A 20,018-nucleotide genomic window follows, 5' to 3' on the forward strand; every position below is an offset into this window, starting at 1 on the left:
GACAGATCCGGATAGCGACCTCAAGCGATGATGCACTTGGAGCCCTTGTTGCCCTTCTTGGTAGGCTGGGGGGGAGGGTTCACTGGAGGGCGCGGGCTGTCAGAGATCCGAGTACACGGATACCAAGGAAGGCAGCAACTCACAAACAGCGCGGATAGCCTCGTCGAACACGGTCTTGAGACCTTTCTGGGTGAGAGCAGAGCATTCCAAGTACTTCACGGCACCAATGTCCCTCGCCATCTGGACACCCTGCGAGTACTGAATAGGCGCCATCCGACTGTGGCAACGTGAATACCGATCCTCGGACTCGCCACACATGCGGTACGTACCGGTCCCTCAACTTTTCGATAGTGGCGGGATCTTCGCGCAAATCGAGCTTCGTGCCAACCAAGACTATGGACGTTGACGGGGCGTGGTGTGAAATCTCCGGGTACCACTTGAAACGATCAAGCGAGGCAGGTCAGCATCAGGCAACGGGTTTCAAGACTGCGCCGCACGCACCTTAGTTCGCACGTTCTCGAAACTAGGGGGGCTAACCAGGGAGAAGCAGATGAGGAACACATCCGTCTGGGGGTAGGACAACGGGCGGAGACGATCGTAATCCTCCTGACCGGCGGTATCCCAGAGGCCGAGGGATATGGTCTTGCCGTCGACCATAACATTCGCCGAGTAGTTATCGAATACTTCCCATGGTCCTTGTCAAAGTGGGGCCTTGCGAGGCACGAAGGCGACTCACCAGTGGGGATGTACTCTCCCTGTTGGTCCAGGTCAGCAGGCGTCCGACTGAGCAGCTAGGGCAATTACGCACCGGGAAGGCATTGGTAGTGTACGAGATGAGAAGACACGTCTGCGCCCGCCAGTCAATAAGCTACAAAGCCTTGCCGCGCCCTCTCAGAAAAGCACTTGCCTTTCCCACCGCACCATCTCCTACAACAACACCTGACTGCGTGTCAGCACTAGGGACTGCAGACCCAATGACGGGCTCACATTTAATGGCCTGCATTCTGTGTGATCAGGGGTCGTCTAAGGAGTCGCTCGTGTCAAGGAGGAGGTAATGTCTTGCAGGTTGTCGTGGGTGGTAGGAACGCCGAAGAGGAGATGCGGATAGGCGGCAAGTAACAACGCGGTGTGACAACGCGCGGCGTGAGATAGGGTGTGTAGAAGGATGAGATTGCGGAACAGGGAATTACCTGGACTGGATACAGGAGCGTTAGAAGACAAGGCGAAAGTGTGCTGTAGGAGAGAGGTGACAGGAGGGAAGAGGTCAGGAGGAAAGATTGGTGTGTAGGCTGTACTGATGGCCTCGACGATGTTGGTTCTACGCCAAAGAGACCGTATCCGAAATCATCATCCCAGCTTTCTCACGTCTCTCCGTCCGTCTTTGCTCATCCTTCTCATCCTTCGCCATTCATAAAGTCTGAATTTTGCCTCAATGGGCCCTCTTTCAGGGGGCCACGTTGCGCAGCGCAGCAGGAGGACTCTGAAGCGTCGGTCATGATTGCGGCTGAGGCCCCCATGAGCGCCGACAAGACGATGGTTCGATCGGATGTTCCTGTTGATGGAGCATTCGTATGAGGTTAGATTTAAACGACATCTGACTCTCAGTCCATGTCCCATCTCCGGATAAGGTCTTTGCAGAGCCACCTCAGCTGCTCGTGCGTTGTGCGATATGTTTTGCGAGTGGTCGCCGAGCCGTTATCAGATCCATTAAGCAGCACTACCGTTATGCCGCGCTCAACTATGTTCTCCCAGGAGAACTGTTGCCGGGATATGCCCGTTCGCTGCCCGATGTCTTTCCCGTTGCGTTCTTCGCACGGACGCCGGGTCCACAGCAGACGCGTTCAGCGATGACATCAATCCCAAGCGTACATACTTAGACAGATCGACGTAACGACGTCCTTGCCATTCTACGTTGGGCTCTTACTCCCAGACTCCTCAACACCCCGTCGACTGCAAGCAACGAATCGACACCATGTCGCGTCCTATGCCACGCCTGTTCCTCATTCGCCATGGTTCGCTGCCGCATTGCGACGTTGTTCGGAGTTGCTTGCTGACCGTAGCCTTCAGGTCAGACAGAGTGGTCCATCAACGGGTCAGTAGCGCAAGGATACGGTGTCGAGCATTCTTCTGACTGATGCCAACAGTCGCCATGTTCGTCGAGTCTCAACTTTTTGCAGGATGAACCCTGCCTGACATGCCCGAAATTCAGACCGGTCGCTCGGATATTCCTTTGACGCCTCAGGGTGAGATAGAAGCCGCCGAGCAGGCCAAGATCCTCGTCGGTGAAGGCAGTCAGTGTCGTGATTGTTTGTGCACGCTAGAATTGCACTCAATCTGATGACGTAGGAATCATTGATCCCAAGAATATATGCACGGTATTCGTTTCACCCAGGATTCGCGCACACAGGACATTCCATCTTCTGTTCGAGCACCTGCCTGAGATACCGCACCATGTCATCACCGAGGAAGTCAGGGAGTGGGACTACGGTGAATACGAAGGGCTTTTGTCGTCGGAGATAAAGGAAAGACAGCCAGGCTGGGTCATCTGGAAGGACGGGTCAGTGATCCTTCCAAACGACACTCCAATCCAATCTAAGGCCCAACCCTCCTTCTAGTTGCCCAGGTGGTGAAAGTGTAGAGGATATGTGCCTTCGGGTGGACACCATGATAGGCAAGGTGTGAATCAAGCTGTCTCCTCTGTGAAGATCGCCAAAAGTATCGCACGCAGGTTCGGGAACACCATCGTCTCTGGAAAGAGGAGGGCAAGGGTTCTCGCGATGTAGTCATCGTCGCGCATGGTCACTTCAACAGGTGCATGATCGCGCGCTGGATCGGCTTCGAGCTGTCCTTGGGTGCGTCACTTTTGTGTACAGTTTACGTTGCGCTTATCCGAATCTGCCTGGTAGGAACGCACTTCAATGTGGAGCCCGCTGGGGTGAGTAACTCCGAAAACATTGTTACACGCCTCCTCACCTGTGGTGTTCTAGGTTGCGATCCTTGGGTACAATCATAACAACCTGGCGGAGCCAGCGTTGAACGGGCTGAATCTATACGCCAAGCCCGTTTGATATAACCATTACTTGAATTCTGTAGAGGGCAGTCTCAGTGCCATCAATGTATAGATGTCGTGGATTGTTCGCAAAGTCCATAGCGGCGAAGGTCATTTTGAGTACTAGTAATCATGGCTCGGGATGGGAAAGGCTCGGAGGGAACGCGCCAGCGCGACGCGTCGGTATGCGCGCGCGCTATTGTTCCCTTGACGCTCCCGGTTCTATCACAAACTCCCACCTGCGGTGATCCCACCCGCTCCTGTGCATCGCGCACAGTCTTTGTTTACTCTTACTGGCTCTGCTCTAATGGCTGAAGTTGAAGCTGCGGCATCTCCGCCTCCGCCGCAGGAGGAGGAGATTCTATCTGAGGGATCTGGCCCCGTGGACGCGCACCTGGAGACGGATGGAGAACATGAGGCGACTGACGTGGAAGCTGCCTCCGAGCCTGAGCATGCCGAAAGCGTGGCTGAGGAAACCCCCGTAGAGAATGGTGATAACGGCGAGACTGCCGAGAATGGCACCCACGAGGAGAACGACGCTCCTGTCGACGACATGCCTAAGGAAAACGCCAAGGAGGCCTCGCCGCCGGCGACTCCGTCCAAGAAGATTACCGCGAAATCCTCAATCTCCGTCAAACCTCCTCCGGCTGGGAAAGCGGGCGGCCCCCCCACTCCCTTGGTGAAGAAGGTGTGTTGTCGTTAATATACCTTGGTGCACCAGGCTATCTTCGTTCACCATGCATGCATGCTCAACGCGACTGCTGCCTTCCTTGCGGCCCCTCACGCAAACACCTGTAGATCATCAACTCGGGCACGTTTGGGTCTGGCACAGTCAAGCCCGCACCCACGGCGACCAAGGCCACGGCTGCCCCCGCTGCAGCGAAGCCCACTAGCAGTGCTGCGACCACTCTCAAGAAAACCGCCAGCACCAGTGGTACCTCCGCGACCAAGCCCACTCCTGCTGCCTCTGCCGCTGCCAAACACACTACCACCGCCTCGAAAGCCATGCCGCCGCCGCCCGTCCCGAACCGCCGTCAGTCCCTCGCGCCCAAGGCATCCGTGCCCGCCGCGAAGGCGCCGACCCCTGCTGCGACTGCTACCAAAGCAGCGCCTCCCGCTCCTGGCCGTTCCAATACGATGTCTGTTAGGCCCGCTCCTAGGGCTTCCATCGCGTCCCCCGAGGCTGGCGCCGCTGCTTCTGCGCTGAAGTCGTCGACGACTGCCAGACCCCGCGCATCGGTGTCGGAGGGCGTTAAGCGGACCATGTCTGGAGCCAAGCCCGCCACCTCTGGTGCCTCCACGCCTCGACCGCCGAGCACCGCTTCGGTGAAGGGAAGGACTCCGGGAGCCGCATCTATCTCCTCTATCAAAGAAGTTCGCGATGACAGCAAAGCTGTTGCTGAGCTCCAGGCGAAGGTATGCGTCGTGCTCTCTCTGCCGTTGGGAGGCCTCCCTGACAGTCGTGCAGCTGGATGATGCCAACAGTACCATCGGCTCGAAGACGGAGGCCGTCTCGGAGCTTCAAAGCGAGATCGAGAGCCTGAAGTCTTCGCTCCAAGTTGCTCAGTCGGATATTGAGGAGAAGACCGCCGCACTGACTGCCTTGGAGGAGGCGAAGGCGAAGGCTGAAGTAGAGCTTGCTGCTCTCCGAGCAACTTTGGAGGACTTGCAGTCCAATTCGTCCGATGACTCGTCGAAGCTCGCTGCCGTTCTTCTCGAGGTGCGTTTGAAGGTACTTGCTTGCAAGGTACGGTCTTTCTGACCTGACGGATCAGCTCGAGGAGTCCAAGGCTGCTGCCATCGCTCAATCCGAACTCGTAGCCAAGCTGAACGCTCAGCTGGAGGCTCTGCAGGAAGAAGTCAATGCGGCCAAGGCCAACCTTGAGGCTCTGCGTGCTTCCTCCGTCGAAGCCTCCGCGACCGCTTCCGCAGCCGCCGAGGCTGAGCACGCTGCGCTTCTGAAGGCCCAGGCCGACTTAGAAGCTATCAAGGCCGAGACCGAGGCTTTGAAGGGTGCTCAGAGCGAAACCCTTGCTGCCGCGGAGGCCAAGATCAAGGAGCTCGAGGAGAAGGCCGCCACAGCCGACTCGCTCACAGCTCAGATCGCCGAGCTGAAGACGGAAAACGAGGAGAAGGCGAACAAGGTCTCAGAGCTCGAGGTCGAGGTCTTGGAGCTCAAGGAGGAGCAGGAGACTTCTGGCGAGGACCACTCGAAGACTCTCGCTCGTCTCAAGTCACTCGAGGAGGAGCTCGCAGCCTCTGCCGCGGCTGTTCAGAACGCTCTCGAGGACGTACAGGCCAAGGAGGCCGAACACGCGAGGCAGACCGAGGAGACGGCCAAGGCTCACCAGGAGCGCATCGAGAAGGCTGCTGCGGAGCACGCTGAGCTTCAGAGCCAGCTTGCTGCGCTCCAGGCTGAGTTGGCGCAGGCGATCGAGGCGAATGAGAAGGCAAAAGCAGATACTCAAGCCCTCATTGAGAAGCACCAAGACGAGCTTGCCGAAGCTGAGAAGCTGCGCCAGGAGGCTGAGACGAAGCTTCATGAGGAGATCGCTAGAATCACTGCCGATCTTGAGGTACGTCTGTTTTGTTCCTACCGCGTCGTTTGTTCTCACGCTGTGTCGCAGAGCCAAGAGTCTAAATACAACGCGAAGGTCGATGCTGTCAAGTCTGAGCACGATCAGCTTCTACAGGAAGCCTTTGAGAGAGCTAAGGTGCGCTGATGTCGACCTCCATATGCAACCAGTAGCACGGCCTCATCACCGGATTGTATAGAACGAGGCTGGCGATATCCACAGTCAGGACCTCCAGAAGCTGCGTGCCGAATCTCAGGCCGCGATTGAGCAACTTCGCTCCTCGCACCAGGTCACAATTGACGAGTTGAAGACAGAGCACCAGGCGGCTCTCGAGAGCCAGGTCAAAGCTCTTGAGAAGCAGCTTTCGTCTCAGGCTCTCGAGCTTAAGGCCACGCAGGAAGACCTTACCAAGGCGAAGGCCAACGCTGCCGCGGTTACACAGGAGCTTGAGAACGTCAAAGCTCAGCTAAAGGAGGCCCGTTCACTGGTCGCAGCCTTGGATAAGAGCGATAAGGACGAGGTCATCGCGCAGCTCAACCGCGACCTCTCAAACCTTCGCGAGGACCACGCCGCCCTGAATGAGATGTTCCAGGCGACTAAGGGCTCTCTAGGCGAGATGGCCGATAACCACGTGAAGGAGCTGGAGGAGGCGGCCAAGGGCCGCGCAGAAGAGGTCACCAGACTTCGCACTGCCCACCATGAGGAAGTTTCCGCACTTGCGAGCGAAAAGGCACAGCTTCTCACGAGGCTGCAGGACCTCGAGGGGGAGCTTGCTACCGTCAAGGCTGCTCTTTCCGCAGGAGAACCTGCCACGCCTCAGAAGACAAACGGTAGCGCACACCACCGGTCCGCTAGTATCTCTCGCGAGGATCTCCAGCGACTGCACGAGGCACACAACGCGAAGCTTCACGACGTCCAGGCGGAATACGATCGCGCCTTGCGTGCCGTGCGGGAGGAGCTCGAGATTGCGCGTGTGAAGGCGGATGAATTGCAGCAGGAGGTGGCGCGTAAGATGATGGAGATCCAGTACCTTGAGCAAGACCAGGAAGAGAACCAGGACCAGATCACACGGTACGTCAAAGTTTTTGGCTGGAAGAGTTTCGTTGGTGCGATGTTCACGCTGGCCGTGATCTATGGACTTTTTTGACTTATGATATTTTTGCCTATCTGCTATTCATATTTGCTGTCGTTGCATATCCCCTACACTCTCTTTCATGCGCTACATCATACTCTCATTTATACCCTGCACATATGTATCGCCATCCTCACTCGCATTCACCGAATCTGCATCGCAATCATTTGTCGCGTCTTCTCTTCTACCTTATCACCGCTCGGACGACTATTAAATACTCATTTATCGCTCCTTCCCTCCGCAATGCGGCTTCATTCTAGATTGAACGAGGATCTCGAGCAGCTCCGGGAGCAGCTGAAAGCCAAGGAGGACGCCTAATGGCCACATATCGCTCACCTCATGGATCCCGCATGGACGACGCACGCATCCGGGACCAAAGCCGCAATCTTCTGTTCCAACCTTCTCCAACTGGAATCCTCCCCAAATCCTCGCCGTTGCCGACCGTCTGGAATCTCGTCGCTCTGTGCATGAGCGCTCAATGTACACCACGCCCATAACTCAAGTACAACATCGGGTGGTATTTGGACTTCAAGCTCCACTTCGCTTTATCCAATTCTCCCAACTCTCGAACACCAACACGAGACCGTCTACTGGTTTCCTCCGTCTCACATCGGTCGGCTCTTCCCTCACTGCTGCCGTCTCTCTCATCCCATATGTTACCCCGTTGCACTATACCCCTCCTACCCGCTATCACACACCCATGCCTGCTACGGATATCTTGCTAGTCTAAACTGTACTGTCGTTGTTGCTAATGAGAGGATTTGAGGTTGACGAGAATAAGACAGGCGTATAACAGGTGTCGTGTGACCCCGACGAGTGCTCCTCGGTGGACATGTGTCGAGCGCCCCTAGTCATGTTCACAACGCCACAAATGCACGACAGCACAAGTGTAAATGGCAAGAGATCCCGACCTCAAATGCAATATGACCGAATTATACGACAATATATGTACTGGACTAGTTTATCATATCATAGCATGTAATCTGACTCCCGCATCAGGCCTTGCAAACGTGAACCATGCCCTTTCTGTCAAATGCTCCCAGACGTGCGCGGAGGATAGCCTCAACTTCGGCGAAGTCCTTGTGCACGCCCGGCCAAACGTTCACCTTGAACTTGAGCGTCCTGAGGCTACGGTACGCCTCCGAGGAGAAAATCGCAATTAGGCCATCCCAGTCGAGGGCGTCGATGCTGCCGAGCAACCGGATCTCGCACGAGACTGTGCGCAGCGCGGTGGCGTCGAGCGTGGCGAGGATGGACGTCACCCAAGGCAGGCTCGTGCTGAAGTGCACGGGGAAGATCAAAGTGAGGTCCTCGAGCGCGGCGCAGCCTCCCAGGGACATGTTGTCCGGCAGAATGATAGCTGTGAAACAGCCGCGGTCGTCAGCACATCTGCACGTCTGCATCATCATCACCTTCTGGAAGGCCAGAAGACCGAGCACGCACTCTTATCGCCCGTGACGCTCCAGTCGAGAGAGAAGCTCCGGAGGGAAGGCCCGGCGAGCTTCAGGTACGCTCCGAGCAGGTCGGCCTCGCGCTCGGACGCGCAGCGGGCGGAGAGGCTGGCGAGCGACTCGTGGAAAGACGCCGCTTGGAGCCACTCGAACAGCTTCTCGGACTCCATCTCACGCCCGAGCTGAAGGCTCCGGAGTGTCGGGGTCGCGATTGGCGCGGGCACGCGCTCCTCGTCCTTCCAGGTCAGGCCGGACATGGACAGCGAGACCAGCCGGGGGAAGCTGGAGACGAGGTCGACGACGTCCGCGAGCTCGGTGAACTGGCAGTAGGAGAGGGTGAGGGTGGACACGGAGGGGTGGGCGAGCCCGCGGATGTCGAGGAGGCATTTCAGGTCGAGGTGGGACAACGAGAGTGTCTGAAGGCTCGGGATGTGTGCGAATGCGAGGGGGAGCGTATGTTGAACCGGCTCTTGGGTGGGCTGCTCTGCGGCAGGGATCGCGACCGTGTCGGCCAGCTTCTCGGCTGTGAGCTCGCGAACGTAAAGGCCAAGGCTTGGCGACTTGTCAAGCAAGCGCCGGAACGCTGTAGTGCTATTGGCCGTCTTGAGGGCGATGGTGCGGAAGAGGTGGAAGCGGGCAGTGGGCACCCATGCCTGGCAGGTCAATGCGCAAGCCTTCAAGGCTTTAGCATCGTTGTGGAGGAAGTCGATGATGTAGTCGGAGAGCTCGAACGGGATTCGGGCCATGGTGGGCGACTGGGAGGGTTAGACTCAGCTGTGCTTGAAGTCCGTAGCAAAGGAGCAAATCGACGTACCTCGTACTAGCACGGCGTTCGTAGAAAGCTGGTAAAGTACGCCAATGAGAGGATAGTAGATAGAGCAAGTGGCGATCAGACAGCAGGGAGTTCGAGCACTTTATAGAACCGCTCGGTCCGTTGAAGACGCACAGCGAAGAAAGTGCAGACTATCGCGCCAAGAGAGCGCTCCGCGTTGTGAATTTACGACATAGGACGTGCAGGGTGATCGAGGCGGGCACCATTGAGCGGTCAGCCGATCGGCTAACCACTGCAATCCTACCTGGAGCCCGCCACACACCATTTCAGGCAAGTGCAATATCACTCTGGACGAGCCTGGAGGCCCCGGCTGAGACCTGTTCATGCTATGAGCCATGCATTGTCTGCGAGGATGCGAACAGTGACACGCCGAGGAGATGCGTTCGCGCCCGTACTTGGGACCGCCCGACGTTTCCGTAGGTGGCGGCGGCCTGTAAGTGGACCAGAGACGTCAGTGACATGTACTAGTAGTCATGTTTAGACCGCTGCGTACCTCCAGTGCATCATGTCGGGCGCATTCCACAGCGTCAGTGACAAAAGATGCGAACATCGGCCTGGCTAAACGGCTAAACCCAGTCTGCGAGCATTGCTCGTGCATTGCGCCCGAGATACACGGCCTCGGAGCGTTTCCGCGGATGAACGTGGTAATTCAGCGATCGGGAGCCCGCGGGCGGAAGGAGACACATCAGAGGCTGCCCGTGTTCCTACAGCTCTGTATACCTGGTCCGAGGACGGCCCCACGACAGGCGGGATGGATGGCACGCTGGCCCTGCGGGAGTCGTACCATGCGAGCCATCGTCCGAGCGGAAGGGTGCGCGTGTTTGCACCGGCCAAACAGCGTAACTTAGCCGCCCCCCGATAATTTGGGGCATTTCACCTGGGCCTCTTGTCCCTTCCCTCTCTTCTCTTTCCCCTGCCTCACCTTCGTTCCGTCTCGCCTCCTTTGCCCTTTCGTTCGCCATGGCCATCACGAAGGAACCCGGTCAGAAGGGCGTCAGCTGGTCAAACATCGCTGTCGGTGAGTGCAGACGCGTCCGTGGCATAATGTGCTGGCGCACGTGAATATTCATGTCTCACTTCCAGGTGCTATCATGAACATGGTATGTTATTGAGCTTTGAGGATGACAAACTACAGGAGGCTGAAATACGCGTCGTGGATCCTCCTAACTGCGTGTAGTTCGTGAGTACTGCGACATCTTGCGATATTGGTGGATTTACTGACCGTACGTCCTCAGGAGGCAAGTCGGCCATATGGACAAGACTTGTGGAACCGAAATCACTTACACAGAGACTTAGGTCACGACTCTCGGTCAACCGCTCGAGGTCCTCAAGACCCAGATGGCTGCCAACCGGTCACAAACCATGTTCCAGGCTATCAAGACCGTATGGAGTCGGGGTGGAGTTGCCGGTTTCTACCAGGGTCTTATTCCATGGGTACGCTTCTTGCCGCAATGGAATAGCAACGCGCCCTTGGACTCACCAGAGGCGTACAGGCATGGATCGAGGCGTCAACGAAGGGTGCCGTTCTGCTCTTTACCGCCTCCGAGATCGAGACCACCGCGACCTCGGCGGGCATCAGCCCTGCTGTAGCCGGCCTCCTGGGCGGTATGGGTGGTGGTATCTTCCAAGCATATGCGACGATGGGTTTCTGCACGTGCATGAAGACTGCTGAGATCACCCGGCACAAGCAGGCGGCGGCTGGCATCAAGCCTCCGTCCACTTGGGCAGTCTTTGCCGACATTTACCGTCGGGAGGGTATTGCTGGCATCAACAAGGGTGTGAACGCCGTCGCTGTCCGGCAATGTACGAACTGGGGCTCTCGGTGAGCAGCACGGCCGCTTGTTTCAGCACCGGGGATATCTAACGCTTTGTGGCATCCAGCATGGGCTTCGCGCGTCTCGCGGAGGACAGCATCCGGAAATTCAAGGGCAAGGGCGAGGAGGAGAAGCTTTCGGCTCTCGAAAAGATCCTTTCTTCGTCGATTGGCGGTGCGCTCGCTACCTGGAATCAGCCGATCGAGGTTGTTCGGGTGGAGATGCAGTCAATGGCTAAGGGTGCGGAGCGGGGGGAGAAGAAGACGATCCTCAACACGCTCTCGTACATCTACAAGGAGAACGGGATCAAGGGTCTGTACCGTGGTGTCACTCCCCGGATAGGCCTTGGTATCTGGCAGACTGTGTGCATGGTCTCCTTCGCTGACTACGTCAAGCTCTGGTACGTCTGCCCGTCCGCTTCAGCTGTGTGAGTAGTACTGACGCAGCATGGTTGTACAGGGTCAAGGGCCAATGATGATGATGATGATGATGCTTGCTGGACTGGTGTTTGTCGAATAGACTCTTAGAGGCCACGAAGCTTATTCGCGATTTACCCTGTGATTATTGCTACCTTACGTTCTATACCAATGCTCTTATGGCTGTGGAGAAGCTGGCAAGGACGCAGGTGACAGGGGCTCTTGAACGTTTTAGCAGTGTCCGGGGAAGCGGGGTAGAGCAAGAAGCCGGATGCCCTGATCGAGATGCGGATCTGGTCAGACGCCTGAGACGATGGGGGCGTTGAGGCGACGAATAATATAGCTCACCTGCTCTGCACGCGGTGGTCTCAGTCCCTCTCTTCCCCCTCGTCCGACAGACAACCATGAGCGCCGTACAGGCAAAGCAGGTCAACCCCCTCCTCGCCGCCTACCTTCGTAGCCTCTCCGCAAATCCCCTCAGGACGAAGGCGATCACCACCGGTGAGTACTGCTCTCTATGACCTGTCAACCCAACCCCACGCGAAACGGTTTCCATGCTTCCCAACCCCAGCAAATCAGCCATCTCTGCCTGCGGGGTTTACGTACAGAGCGAGTGAGAACTGACTGACCCCATGCGCCTCGTGCACGCGAAGCCCTCCTGCAGTTCTTCCAGGAGATCCTCGCCTCGCACCTCGCAGGCGCGCCCCCGCCGCGCGTCGCCAAGGACGCGCCCCTCCTCGTCCACCTCCTCGCGCGCGCCCAGGTGTCGGGCAAGGCGTTCAAGATGGCCGCCTACGGCGCGCTCATCTCCGCGCCCCTCTCGCACTCGCTCGTCAACGCGCTCCAGAAGTTCTTCGCCGGCAAGACGGGCCTCCAGGCGCGCCTCGGGATGCTGCTCGCGAGCCAGCTCATCGTCGCGCCCATCCAGATCTTCTGTGAGTCGTTGCAACTGGTGTGCAATACGGGCGCGAGTCGCTCATGGAGAACATACAAACAAACAGCGTACTTGTCGTGCATGGCCGTCATCAACGGCGCCAAGTCGGTCGACGAAGTCGCCAAGACGCTTCGGGCAGGGTTCGGCAGGGTCTTGCGCGTGCGTACCGTCATCAGCCTGCTTCCTGTACAGCTTCAAGTGAACACCCCTTCGTAATGGCAGATTACGTGGATGACGTCGCCCGTGTACACCGTCTTCGCGCAGCAGTTCCTGCCCCCGGAGATGTGGGTCCCCTTCTTCAACTTCATGCAGTTCCTCACCGGGGTACGTCTACTTGCTATCTTGCCAGTGCGGGTCGCTGATCGCTTCGCGAGCAGACCTACTTCAACACCAAGCTCAAGAAGCTGCGCCTCGAGGCGGACGCCAAGGCCAAGAAGGAGCGCGAGGACAAGAAGGACTGACCGCACTACCACAAAACAGGTACCACACATAGCACGGCTGCTGCATTTCTTGGTTTACAAGCCCGTCCTCTACTGCACATTACCCACGTCCGTATTCTGGTCCTATATAGTAGTGCATATATACACACCCAACTACTTGAGCCGCCCGACGTCCACCACTGTTACGAAAGGCCGGTCACCCGCCCGCGGGCTCTGGACGTAACGTAAGTGTCTCGACTTCCAGCCTCCTGTTGACTGCGACGCAGAGGGTGCCGCCTCTGATGAAGATGATGAGGATGACGGCTCGCCGACCTCGGTCTCCACGGTCCACGAGTTGAGCACGAACGACCCTGGTCGTGTCGCCCAGAGCTTCGCGTAGACTGTGGCAGATTGTGAGGGCCCGAGGACATGTCTATGAATCAGGCGGCCGGCGTACGGCGGTGGGAGGAGGTCGCTGTGCGAGCAAGTGGTCGTCATTAGCGTTGTTCGGGTGAAGGTAGGGAGACGTCTACGTACGAAGACGAGTCCGCGGGGGGCGGTTCAACGAGCTTCAACGTCGTCCTCGCCGGGTGCGTAAGTGAAAGGTTCCGAAGGGTGAAGGCGATCGGGACGTGGCAAGGGCTGGAGAAGCTCAGCATGAGTCGGCAATAATCGTGAGACCTGAAGCTCGCGACGCACCCTTGCCTGAAGTCGTGCTCCACGACCGTGCCGTCCTTGACAAACACCAACATAGGATCGGTCTCCCGATTCCAATCGGAGTTTTTCACGGCCTGGACGATCGCCTCCCGCTCGCGCTGCGTCTCTGAATACATCGACCGCTTCACCTTCATGTTCTCCGCGGCGTCGACGATCTCCCGCAGGACTGCATGTTGCGCGCCCAATGTCGGGCCCTGCAGAAGGATGTGGCCTGCACGTTTCTGAGATGGAAGCTCCCAGAAGACGACGACGTCGACATTGGAGGGGTTGTAGAGCGGGAAGATGGAACGATGTAGGCGTGCTGGGATGTCGGGGTGGGAGGACGCGGTCGCTTGTGCGGTTATGGTGCGCCGGCCGCAGTGTAGGAAGTGCCTCGTCGCGGGCGTGCGCAGCGGGACCATGTCCGAGCCCTGGATCGGTCACATAATGAGCTAAGTGATTCTGGATACAAAGGAAGGGAAACGTGCCTCTGCGATATGAGTGCACGTCAAGTCAATTGGTGGAGGCTCTGAATCATCTGCTGGCTCGCCCTTCAGAAGTGCTTGGAGCTTGTTCGCCACAAACTCCTTCGTCTCCGAAGCACCCCTGCCCTCTTGCCACGGGTTGGCCCCCAGGAGAAAATCGGCAACTTGGCGAGGAGGAATGGAAGCACTGCGTAATACCGTATAAGTTCTCCATACATACATTACACAGACTTGACCACGTACGATGTTGAGGAGTGTAATGGGGAACATCTCCACGTTGCGCTCATGGTCGAGAGCTGCGTAATCTGAAGGTTGCTCGCCCCTGTGGTGTTCTCAATCTCGACCCCGATGGTGTACATGTGGTCTGACGAGCCGCTGGGTCGCATCGACGTCGTCACTTTGAGTATTGGCCTGACCTCGTATCTTCGGGTCACCCTGGTGCAATGGAACGGGGCGCTGTTGGACTACAACCGTCGTGAGCCATCGTGTCGTTAGCGCAATAACCGTCACAAACCTCTCGGAATACAAACAGGATGCACAGATCCTGCTCGCCGTGATGGGCCGCATGCAGGATGAAGGGCAATTGCATCTCATCTCCTGGCGCGAGCTGAGGGCTGGAATGTAGCCTCTCTATCGGAATCCGATATGGCCTCCTTGGGGCGAGTGAGTTAGGGGATTGTAGTGTCTCAACCTTGGGCGGAGTTGATGAAGATGGGTCTTGTAGAAACTTATGTAAACCATGGCACATGGAAAGGCGCTGTCCGCTCACCTGCATTGTCGTCCTCCAGATCAATCCAAAGCTCATCCTCTTCCCCAGCGAGTAGCCACAGCTCGCTGACTGGGCGCGTCCCAGAGTTAGTGAGCCATATCCGCTGGTGCTTGTACTCGCCCTGAGCGAGAACTAGGTGCCGGCCGTCGACGAAGTGGGCATGCAACCGCTGACCGGCTTCCTCCACTTCGACCTTGATCAATACATCTGGTGCATAGACCTTGCCTTGCCGTTGTATAGGGGTATCATTGAGGCGGCGACCACGCACAGCAAGCGAGTCGGTAGCGGAGAGCAGGGAAAAGAACTGGAAAGTCGCGCTGGTTACGACCAGCGAGGCGGGCCGTGAACACTTGATACCAATTGGTATCTGCGGAGAGGGTTCAGGATGAGGAGAAGGAGAAAATGCACTCCGATTGCAACCTACTGTGCGGGTATCTTTGGGGCCCAAGGAGACATCTTCGATGACCTCGACCTGCACGAAGTCGCGCGTTGTATCCTCATCTAATGACGAGGCTTCTCGTACGGTAACCGTCAGAGCCGATAGAGAAACTTCTACGTCCAGAGGATTCCGGAGAACGAGGTCCACCCAGAATGTTTCTACACGTGCAGATTGATGAGTCGCTGTAGTCATCGTCAACAAGACATATCGGACGCCCACCATTGACGGCTGCCTTTCCGCTCTTGCCCAGCTTCTCTTTGCTTCTAGGTGTCCAGAAGGCGGACCAGTTCTGTTCAAGCTTTTCCCAGGTCGCGGAGTCACCTTCAACAGCATCCCCAGGCGACCGGATGCGAGTTTGCTTGGCTTGACAGAATGTAATGGGGAGCTTCAGGTTCAGGTTCTTCCAAGCATCACCTTCGGTGGCCTTGAAGTGCTGCACAACATGTGAGCCATACCCTCCCACGGCGCAGCAAATCGGTGTGAACTGAGCCTACCTTGAAGGCGACAAGGAAGTCTTCCAAATACACTTTGTCCGTGCTTGGGGTAGGGAGTAATGGAGAAGCAGCGCCATTGACTGCTCCATACGAAGGATTGGGTCTCGTGGCAGCAGACGGCTTGATGAGAGTCAAGAAATACTGGACAGCGCCGGCGGTATCACCCGTCGTGTAGAGCAAACGACCTTTGGAGTATCAGTCGTATGCTTTCTTGGATAATGTGGTAGTCTGGTACCTAACGCGTGCTCAATACCGGGCACAACAGCTGAGAAGCCCTCCCAATGCAAGGAACTCCGGTCCTCGCTCTCCCAAAATGATGGCGAGAGCTCTTTGGGGATATGGTCCTGATATAAATCATGGGCCTTTCGGAAGAAAAACAACGCGAGCGGTTTCTAGAGAAGGACAAGAGATGAGCACAATCTCCACTCGATCAATGACTGAATATTCAGACGCACTATACCGGTCTTCTCCAGCTTGTCAGCAGCAACTAAGTACCACAACGCAGCTCTACGCCTTGCACCCCTGAGCTCGCTGAGAAAGGCAGCATGCGCATACAGAATAGCCGTGGGCGGCTCTTCTGCCTTGATAAAGCCATTCAGCACGTCTTTCCAGCGCGCCCGAGCCATTCAATCTGACAACGTACACTCGAGGCAGCCTTGACCAGCCATCTTTCCCCTTCAAGGACGGGGCCCAGGAACTCCTGGCGCTCGATACCGGTCTCCCAACGTGCTGCATAGACCAATGCCCGGTACTGAGCAAGAGCTGGCACCTCGAATGTAGTAGGCTGCCGGGGCTGTGGACCAGTGAGTATGGCGAGCGCATGGTCCGCGTGGAGGGCCAAAGCTGGAGAGGGAGCAGAAAGGAGAGGTAAGATATCCTATCGTCCAAGGAAATCGGTCAGCAACGATACGAGGCGCATCATCGGAAGACACCCACAGAACCGCCTCTCCCTTCCTTTCTTAGCGCTTCCCATACTGAGATAGCTAGTTTGTAGTCACCCAGGATGGTCGCGAACTCGGCGAGCCGTCGTTGCTGGTTGACGCTCCCAGGGCCCATATTAGAGACTGAGGTAACCGATGTGATCGAACTAACGGAGCTGTTTGCGCCGTGGCTGAATCTGGTGTTGATGGAGGTGATAGATGGGTTGGAGCCATGCGTCGGAGTTGCTGAGGATGCTGCAGCTGAGGCACCGAATAATCGACGGGTCGACGAAAACAGACGCGAGGGGAGACGTCGGGATGAGGAGTACTATAGCACATTCAATCTGGAAGCCAGGTGCAACAATGTCTGAAAACGCACGTTCTCATTCCATTCTACCACACATTTCTCCATCCAAGGCACCAGGCTCATGGTCACAAACTCGCGTACAAAACGACCAATTTGCTGAATGTCATCTGGAGCTAGACGGAGCGTGCTCCCTGTATAATCGTCGGCCATTGCTGGAGGCGGCGGCTGATCAGTCGGCTTATTGGTTAGAGGAGGTGGTGCAGGACCTCTAGGCATGGGAGATGCTGGAGGACGCGGAGGCACTAGGCCGGGCGTTCGCGATACGTCCTCTTCAGGAGCAAGAGTGATGTTCTTCGGCTGTAGAGGGGGAGAATCAAGTGTGGACTGCGTCGGCAGTCGTGGTGGCAGAGTCGGAACGGGAACAGGGTCGGGGCACGGAGATGTAGGGAGCTGTAGGGGTAAGAGAAAACTATGTAGGCCATACTGTTTCTTGACAGCATTGAACAACGCTTCAGCTCTGTGGGAGTACCGCATCGGGCTCCACGTTAGCTTCTCGGAATGTGTAAGCACACGTGAGCACGTACATGGGGTCAGCCAAGGGTGAATTTGACGGGTGGATGATGAGGAAGTAGCGCAAAGACGTGATGTCTACCCATGGCGGGAAGTCGAATGCGCGAGAGGCCAGATCTTGCAGCGCCTGCAGCGGGTTGGCCGCCGTAGTAGAAACGGCGAGGACCACTTCGATATGCGATTGAAGCAGGCAGTCAGCGCATGCTATGTTAGGCGATGGACCACATTGGATACGCACGAGACACGGGATGATTCCAACCCTCCGCACTACTCGGGACATGGTCGCCATCCACACACCTCTTCACCTCGTCCCACCATGGCGTCCTGGTCCGCCACATCTTCCCGCCCTCTCTAGATTCCGTCTCCAGCATGTCCAGCCATCGCTCACAGCGCTGTGCGATGCGCGAGCCGATCCAGTCCATAGTCCTGCCGGCGCGCTGCTCCTCATCCTCGTGAACGGCATTCTCTATCTCCACGACGTCTGAGAACCGGAGCGCAAATGAAGGATGAGGTACCGAAGTCAGAGACGTTGTCCGTGTTGTAACTGTGTATATGAGTTCAATGAGTTACACGATGGGCCGCCGGAATCAAGGACTTGTAACGCACTCTGTGGTAATGGCGAGAAACACTGCAGAACCTCCGGCAAAGGCGGCAGGCCAGCCCCATCAAGAACCTGCTGAACATCCGGGGAGGCCAATATACAAACATGGGGACTGAGCGAGCTGGGAAGCGTTGGCTGAGGCATTGTCTACCTCAGCTCGGGTAGGATGTCCTGCTAGGGTCTTGAACTAGAAGTCTTCGAAGAGACGGACAGTGGATTAGCGAAGGACCGTATTATCGAGTTTCCAGAAAAGTAACAGCACGGAACGTTTACAAAGGTAGTGAGCCCGGGCAATCTGACTTTGAGGAAGGAACGCGGGTAATACGCGTCGCGGAGGCGCGCTTACACGCCGGGATTGTCGTGGTAGACGGTCAAGCCGGCGATGTCATGTTCTGTATTGATTGCTTCCGACACTCCACCATGGCCATCGTCTACACGGCTCATTTATTTGAAAGACATGGGAATGTGGTCAGGGCCTTTGATTCGAGTGTGCGATATGAAGGCAGAAGTGGGGCAACAACTGAGGATATCAATCGATACTATTCCGAACCTAATGGTACAAGAGAAGTCGAGCGTGTATGCTACATGTGCCATGGGGACACGTCACAATCCCTACAGTTACAGAAGTATGAAGATACAGTAAGGCTAAGCGCGCAATAGTACATGTGCATGCAAGTTGCACGTCATGGGACATCTGGCGTGACTCCCTAGAAGAACCCGCCTCCACCAAAGTTATTGTCAAATCCTCCTCCGCCAAATCCATTGTCAAATCCTCCACCGCCAAAGCCACCATCGAACCCTCCTCCCCCAAATCCGCCACCAAGCATATCTCCCAAAAGAAGACCCCCAGCAGCCCCAGCGAACAGGGGAAGGCCAATTCCTCCTCCACCGAATCCTCCGCCGCCGAATCCAGTCCGACGTCCGCCTAATCCGAAGGGACTTCCGGCTGGAGCAGCGTACATCGGTTGACTGTATCCTCCTCCGTACGATTGACCATACGATGAAGACCCGCCGTACTGAGGATAGCGGCTGTAACTGCCGAGGGACGGCGACATCTGAGCCCGCTGTTGCCTCCTCTTCTGCAGTTCTGCAAGATAGCGCTTGTTCTGGTACCATCATCAGCACCATGACGCTTGGATTGAAGCCTTTTCATAGTTGCGTACCTCTTCGTCCTCTGCGCGGCGCCTCGCCTCCCTTTCCTCCTTCGTGCCAATCGCCTTGTCCTTCAGTTTGCCGAAGAAGCCTCTGGAATGCTGGGACTGGCCCGCGACGGGCGTCCCAGGATGCGAATGTGACGTCCCAATTGCGTCGCTCCTGGCAGGAGGAGCCAGACGCGAGCCAGACGCTGACGAACCCGAGAATGAATGGCGCCGGGGCGTGTACGGAGGCGGTTGCTCGCTCGGACGCTCTGCGGCTAGTCGATCACGAATGTCAGGGTGCTCTGCAAGGAACTGCTCGTCTTCGAATGGGTGAACCCATATTGACCGAGGCGGCTTGGCCTGCGTGTCTACCTGCTCACAAAGCTGAGGATCAGCGACCAAACTGTTGGGAGCAGACAACGACGGACCCAGAACGGATGTTTGGACTTGGGATCAAATTCGCGGATCCAACCATCCGGAAGTGGTGTATCGTCGTAGTTGGAACTCATGCTGGTCGTGGTAGAAGGTGAAGTAGATGCGGGAGCTTCGAGACGAGCTCTGTTGACAGGAAGCCCGAGCTGCTCTGCTCCACAGCCACACTTCGCTGACGTCACCCTGAGCCCCTGATCGAGATCTGGCAGCTCGGGGATATGTTTGCAGCGCGTCGAAGCAGTGCATTCTCGTAATGCCTTACATATAGGTACTCAATACACGACAGCGAACGAAGTCCAATTCGTTGTGGACAGATAGCAGAAGATGGGAATGTATCGTAGGAAATACATGAGATAGCGCGTGCGAGTAGTGTGTAGAACAAAATTGGGATACTTGGGATACGGAGGATAGATAGGGCGAAGCTATGCTAGGGAAAAGATAACACGGAAAAGCGATGGGTATATGACATGATGATGTGCGGGAACGACCTTGCGAATGAGACGCGGAGACCGAGACGGGGAACATGACCTGAGAAGGGAGCAA

General features: G+C 56.7%; 8 protein-coding genes across 8 annotated transcripts; 4 read left to right on the top strand and 4 right to left on the bottom strand.

Annotated features, from left to right (window-relative positions):
- Positions 1-20: 20 nt before the first annotated feature.
- On the bottom strand, positions 21-1,003 carry DICSQDRAFT_142622 (small GTPase rac1p; the record flags this gene model as incomplete). Its single annotated transcript, XM_007360427.1, has 8 exons — positions 21-82; positions 144-277; positions 330-436; positions 502-683; positions 737-755; positions 809-847; positions 908-939; positions 988-1,003. The coding sequence occupies 8 exons, from the start codon at positions 1,001-1,003 to the stop codon at positions 21-23; spliced, it is 591 nt and encodes a 196-aa protein (XP_007360489.1).
- A 930-nt stretch (positions 1,004-1,933) lies between these two features.
- On the top strand, positions 1,934-3,175 carry DICSQDRAFT_131321 (phosphoglycerate mutase-like protein). Its single transcript, XM_007360428.1, has 9 exons — positions 1,934-2,012; positions 2,068-2,092; positions 2,145-2,151; positions 2,210-2,291; positions 2,347-2,557; positions 2,616-2,676; positions 2,729-2,852; positions 2,907-2,935; positions 2,988-3,175. Exons 1-9 carry the CDS (start codon positions 1,973-1,975, stop codon positions 3,066-3,068), a joined length of 660 nt encoding a protein of 219 aa, XP_007360490.1. The 5' UTR covers positions 1,934-1,972; the 3' UTR covers positions 3,069-3,175.
- A 102-nt stretch (positions 3,176-3,277) lies between these two features.
- DICSQDRAFT_131322 (uncharacterized protein) lies at positions 3,278-6,986 on the top strand. The gene is made up of 6 exons (XM_007360429.1): positions 3,278-3,737; positions 3,848-4,465; positions 4,518-4,769; positions 4,825-5,625; positions 5,677-5,763; positions 5,825-6,986. The coding sequence occupies exons 1-6, from the start codon at positions 3,357-3,359 to the stop codon at positions 6,770-6,772; spliced, it is 3,087 nt and encodes a 1,028-aa protein (XP_007360491.1). The 5' UTR covers positions 3,278-3,356; the 3' UTR covers positions 6,773-6,986.
- Positions 6,987-7,721: 735 nt separating this feature from the next.
- On the bottom strand, positions 7,722-9,809 carry DICSQDRAFT_131324 (uncharacterized protein). Its single transcript, XM_007360430.1, has 4 exons — positions 9,534-9,809; positions 9,023-9,471; positions 8,201-8,963; positions 7,722-8,117 (listed from the first exon to the last, which is right to left on the bottom strand). The coding sequence occupies exons 3-4, from the start codon at positions 8,952-8,954 to the stop codon at positions 7,753-7,755; spliced, it is 1,119 nt and encodes a 372-aa protein (XP_007360492.1). The 5' UTR covers positions 8,955-8,963; positions 9,023-9,471; positions 9,534-9,809; the 3' UTR covers positions 7,722-7,752.
- Positions 9,810-9,956: 147 nt separating this feature from the next.
- Positions 9,957-11,458, top strand: DICSQDRAFT_131325 (mitochondrial carrier). Its single transcript, XM_007360431.1, has 7 exons — positions 9,957-10,058; positions 10,124-10,140; positions 10,191-10,194; positions 10,335-10,474; positions 10,534-10,862; positions 10,922-11,254; positions 11,314-11,458. The coding sequence occupies exons 1-7, from the start codon at positions 10,001-10,003 to the stop codon at positions 11,327-11,329; spliced, it is 897 nt and encodes a 298-aa protein (XP_007360493.1). The 5' UTR covers positions 9,957-10,000; the 3' UTR covers positions 11,330-11,458.
- Positions 11,459-11,668: 210 nt separating this feature from the next.
- Positions 11,669-12,813, top strand: DICSQDRAFT_76410 (uncharacterized protein). Its single transcript, XM_007360432.1, has 5 exons — positions 11,669-11,771; positions 11,924-12,205; positions 12,272-12,363; positions 12,427-12,528; positions 12,582-12,813. Exons 1-5 carry the CDS (start codon positions 11,675-11,677, stop codon positions 12,663-12,665), a joined length of 657 nt encoding a protein of 218 aa, XP_007360494.1. The 5' UTR covers positions 11,669-11,674; the 3' UTR covers positions 12,666-12,813.
- DICSQDRAFT_176760 (uncharacterized protein) lies at positions 12,798-18,135 on the bottom strand (the record flags this gene model as incomplete). Its single annotated transcript, XM_007360433.1, has 18 exons — positions 17,910-18,135; positions 17,542-17,847; positions 17,318-17,471; positions 16,806-17,250; positions 16,443-16,754; positions 16,150-16,383; positions 15,962-16,087; positions 15,742-15,898; positions 15,507-15,691; positions 15,232-15,445; positions 14,998-15,170; positions 14,574-14,940; positions 14,319-14,521; positions 14,048-14,268; positions 13,790-13,991; positions 13,323-13,750; positions 13,161-13,265; positions 12,798-13,098 (listed from the first exon to the last, which is right to left on the bottom strand). The coding sequence occupies exons 1-18, from the start codon at positions 18,046-18,048 to the stop codon at positions 12,798-12,800; spliced, it is 4,272 nt and encodes a 1,423-aa protein (XP_007360495.1). The 5' UTR covers positions 18,049-18,135.
- A 476-nt stretch (positions 18,136-18,611) lies between these two features.
- On the bottom strand, positions 18,612-19,552 carry DICSQDRAFT_164890 (uncharacterized protein; the record flags this gene model as incomplete). The annotated part of the gene is made up of 3 exons (XM_007360434.1): positions 18,612-19,010; positions 19,068-19,415; positions 19,472-19,552. The coding sequence occupies 3 exons, from the start codon at positions 19,550-19,552 to the stop codon at positions 18,612-18,614; spliced, it is 828 nt and encodes a 275-aa protein (XP_007360496.1).
- Positions 19,553-20,018: the final 466 nt, after the last annotated feature.

This window comes from Dichomitus squalens, assembly GCF_000275845.1.
Source record: "Dichomitus squalens LYAD-421 SS1 unplaced genomic scaffold DICSQscaffold_1, whole genome shotgun sequence".
NCBI classification, from domain to species: domain Eukaryota; kingdom Fungi; phylum Basidiomycota; class Agaricomycetes; order Polyporales; family Polyporaceae; genus Dichomitus; species Dichomitus squalens.

What these genes read in the sequence shown, in the direction of transcription:
- DICSQDRAFT_131321 (XM_007360428.1), top strand. Translation starts at nt 1,973, where the DNA reads ATGTCGCGTCCTATGCCACGCCTGTTCCTCATTCGCCATG. An exon ending in CGGCTTCGAGCTGTCCTTGG is followed by an intron (nt 2,853 to 2,906) that starts GTGCGTCACTTT and finishes TCTGCCTGGTAG; the next exon opens with GAACGCACTTCAATGTGGAG. An exon ending in TCAATGTGGAGCCCGCTGGG is followed by an intron (nt 2,936 to 2,987) that starts GTGAGTAACTCC and finishes GTGGTGTTCTAG; the next exon opens with GTTGCGATCCTTGGGTACAA.
- DICSQDRAFT_131322 (XM_007360429.1), top strand. Translation starts at nt 3,357, where the DNA reads ATGGCTGAAGTTGAAGCTGCGGCATCTCCGCCTCCGCCGCAGGAGGAG. An exon ending in CCACTCCCTTGGTGAAGAAG is followed by an intron (nt 3,738 to 3,847) that starts GTGTGTTGTCGT and finishes AAACACCTGTAG; the next exon opens with ATCATCAACTCGGGCACGTT. An exon ending in GAATCACTGCCGATCTTGAG is followed by an intron (nt 5,626 to 5,676) that starts GTACGTCTGTTT and finishes GCTGTGTCGCAG; the next exon opens with AGCCAAGAGTCTAAATACAA.
- DICSQDRAFT_131324 (XM_007360430.1), bottom strand. Translation starts at nt 8,954, where the DNA reads ATGGCCCGAATCCCGTTCGAGCTCTCCGACTACATCATCGACTTCCTC. An exon ending in GAGCGTCACGGGCGATAAGA is followed by an intron (nt 8,118 to 8,200) that starts GTGCGTGCTCGG and finishes GCTGTTTCACAG; the next exon opens with CTATCATTCTGCCGGACAAC.
- DICSQDRAFT_131325 (XM_007360431.1), top strand. Translation starts at nt 10,001, where the DNA reads ATGGCCATCACGAAGGAACCCGGTCAGAAGGGCGTCAGCTGGTCAAAC. An exon ending in ACCAGGGTCTTATTCCATGG is followed by an intron (nt 10,475 to 10,533) that starts GTACGCTTCTTG and finishes AGAGGCGTACAG; the next exon opens with GCATGGATCGAGGCGTCAAC. An exon ending in TGTACGAACTGGGGCTCTCG is followed by an intron (nt 10,863 to 10,921) that starts GTGAGCAGCACG and finishes TGTGGCATCCAG; the next exon opens with CATGGGCTTCGCGCGTCTCG.
- DICSQDRAFT_76410 (XM_007360432.1), top strand. Translation starts at nt 11,675, where the DNA reads ATGAGCGCCGTACAGGCAAAGCAGGTCAACCCCCTCCTCGCCGCCTAC. An exon ending in GACGAAGGCGATCACCACCG is followed by an intron (nt 11,772 to 11,923) that starts GTGAGTACTGCT and finishes GTGCACGCGAAG; the next exon opens with CCCTCCTGCAGTTCTTCCAG. An exon ending in GGTTCGGCAGGGTCTTGCGC is followed by an intron (nt 12,364 to 12,426) that starts GTGCGTACCGTC and finishes TCGTAATGGCAG; the next exon opens with ATTACGTGGATGACGTCGCC.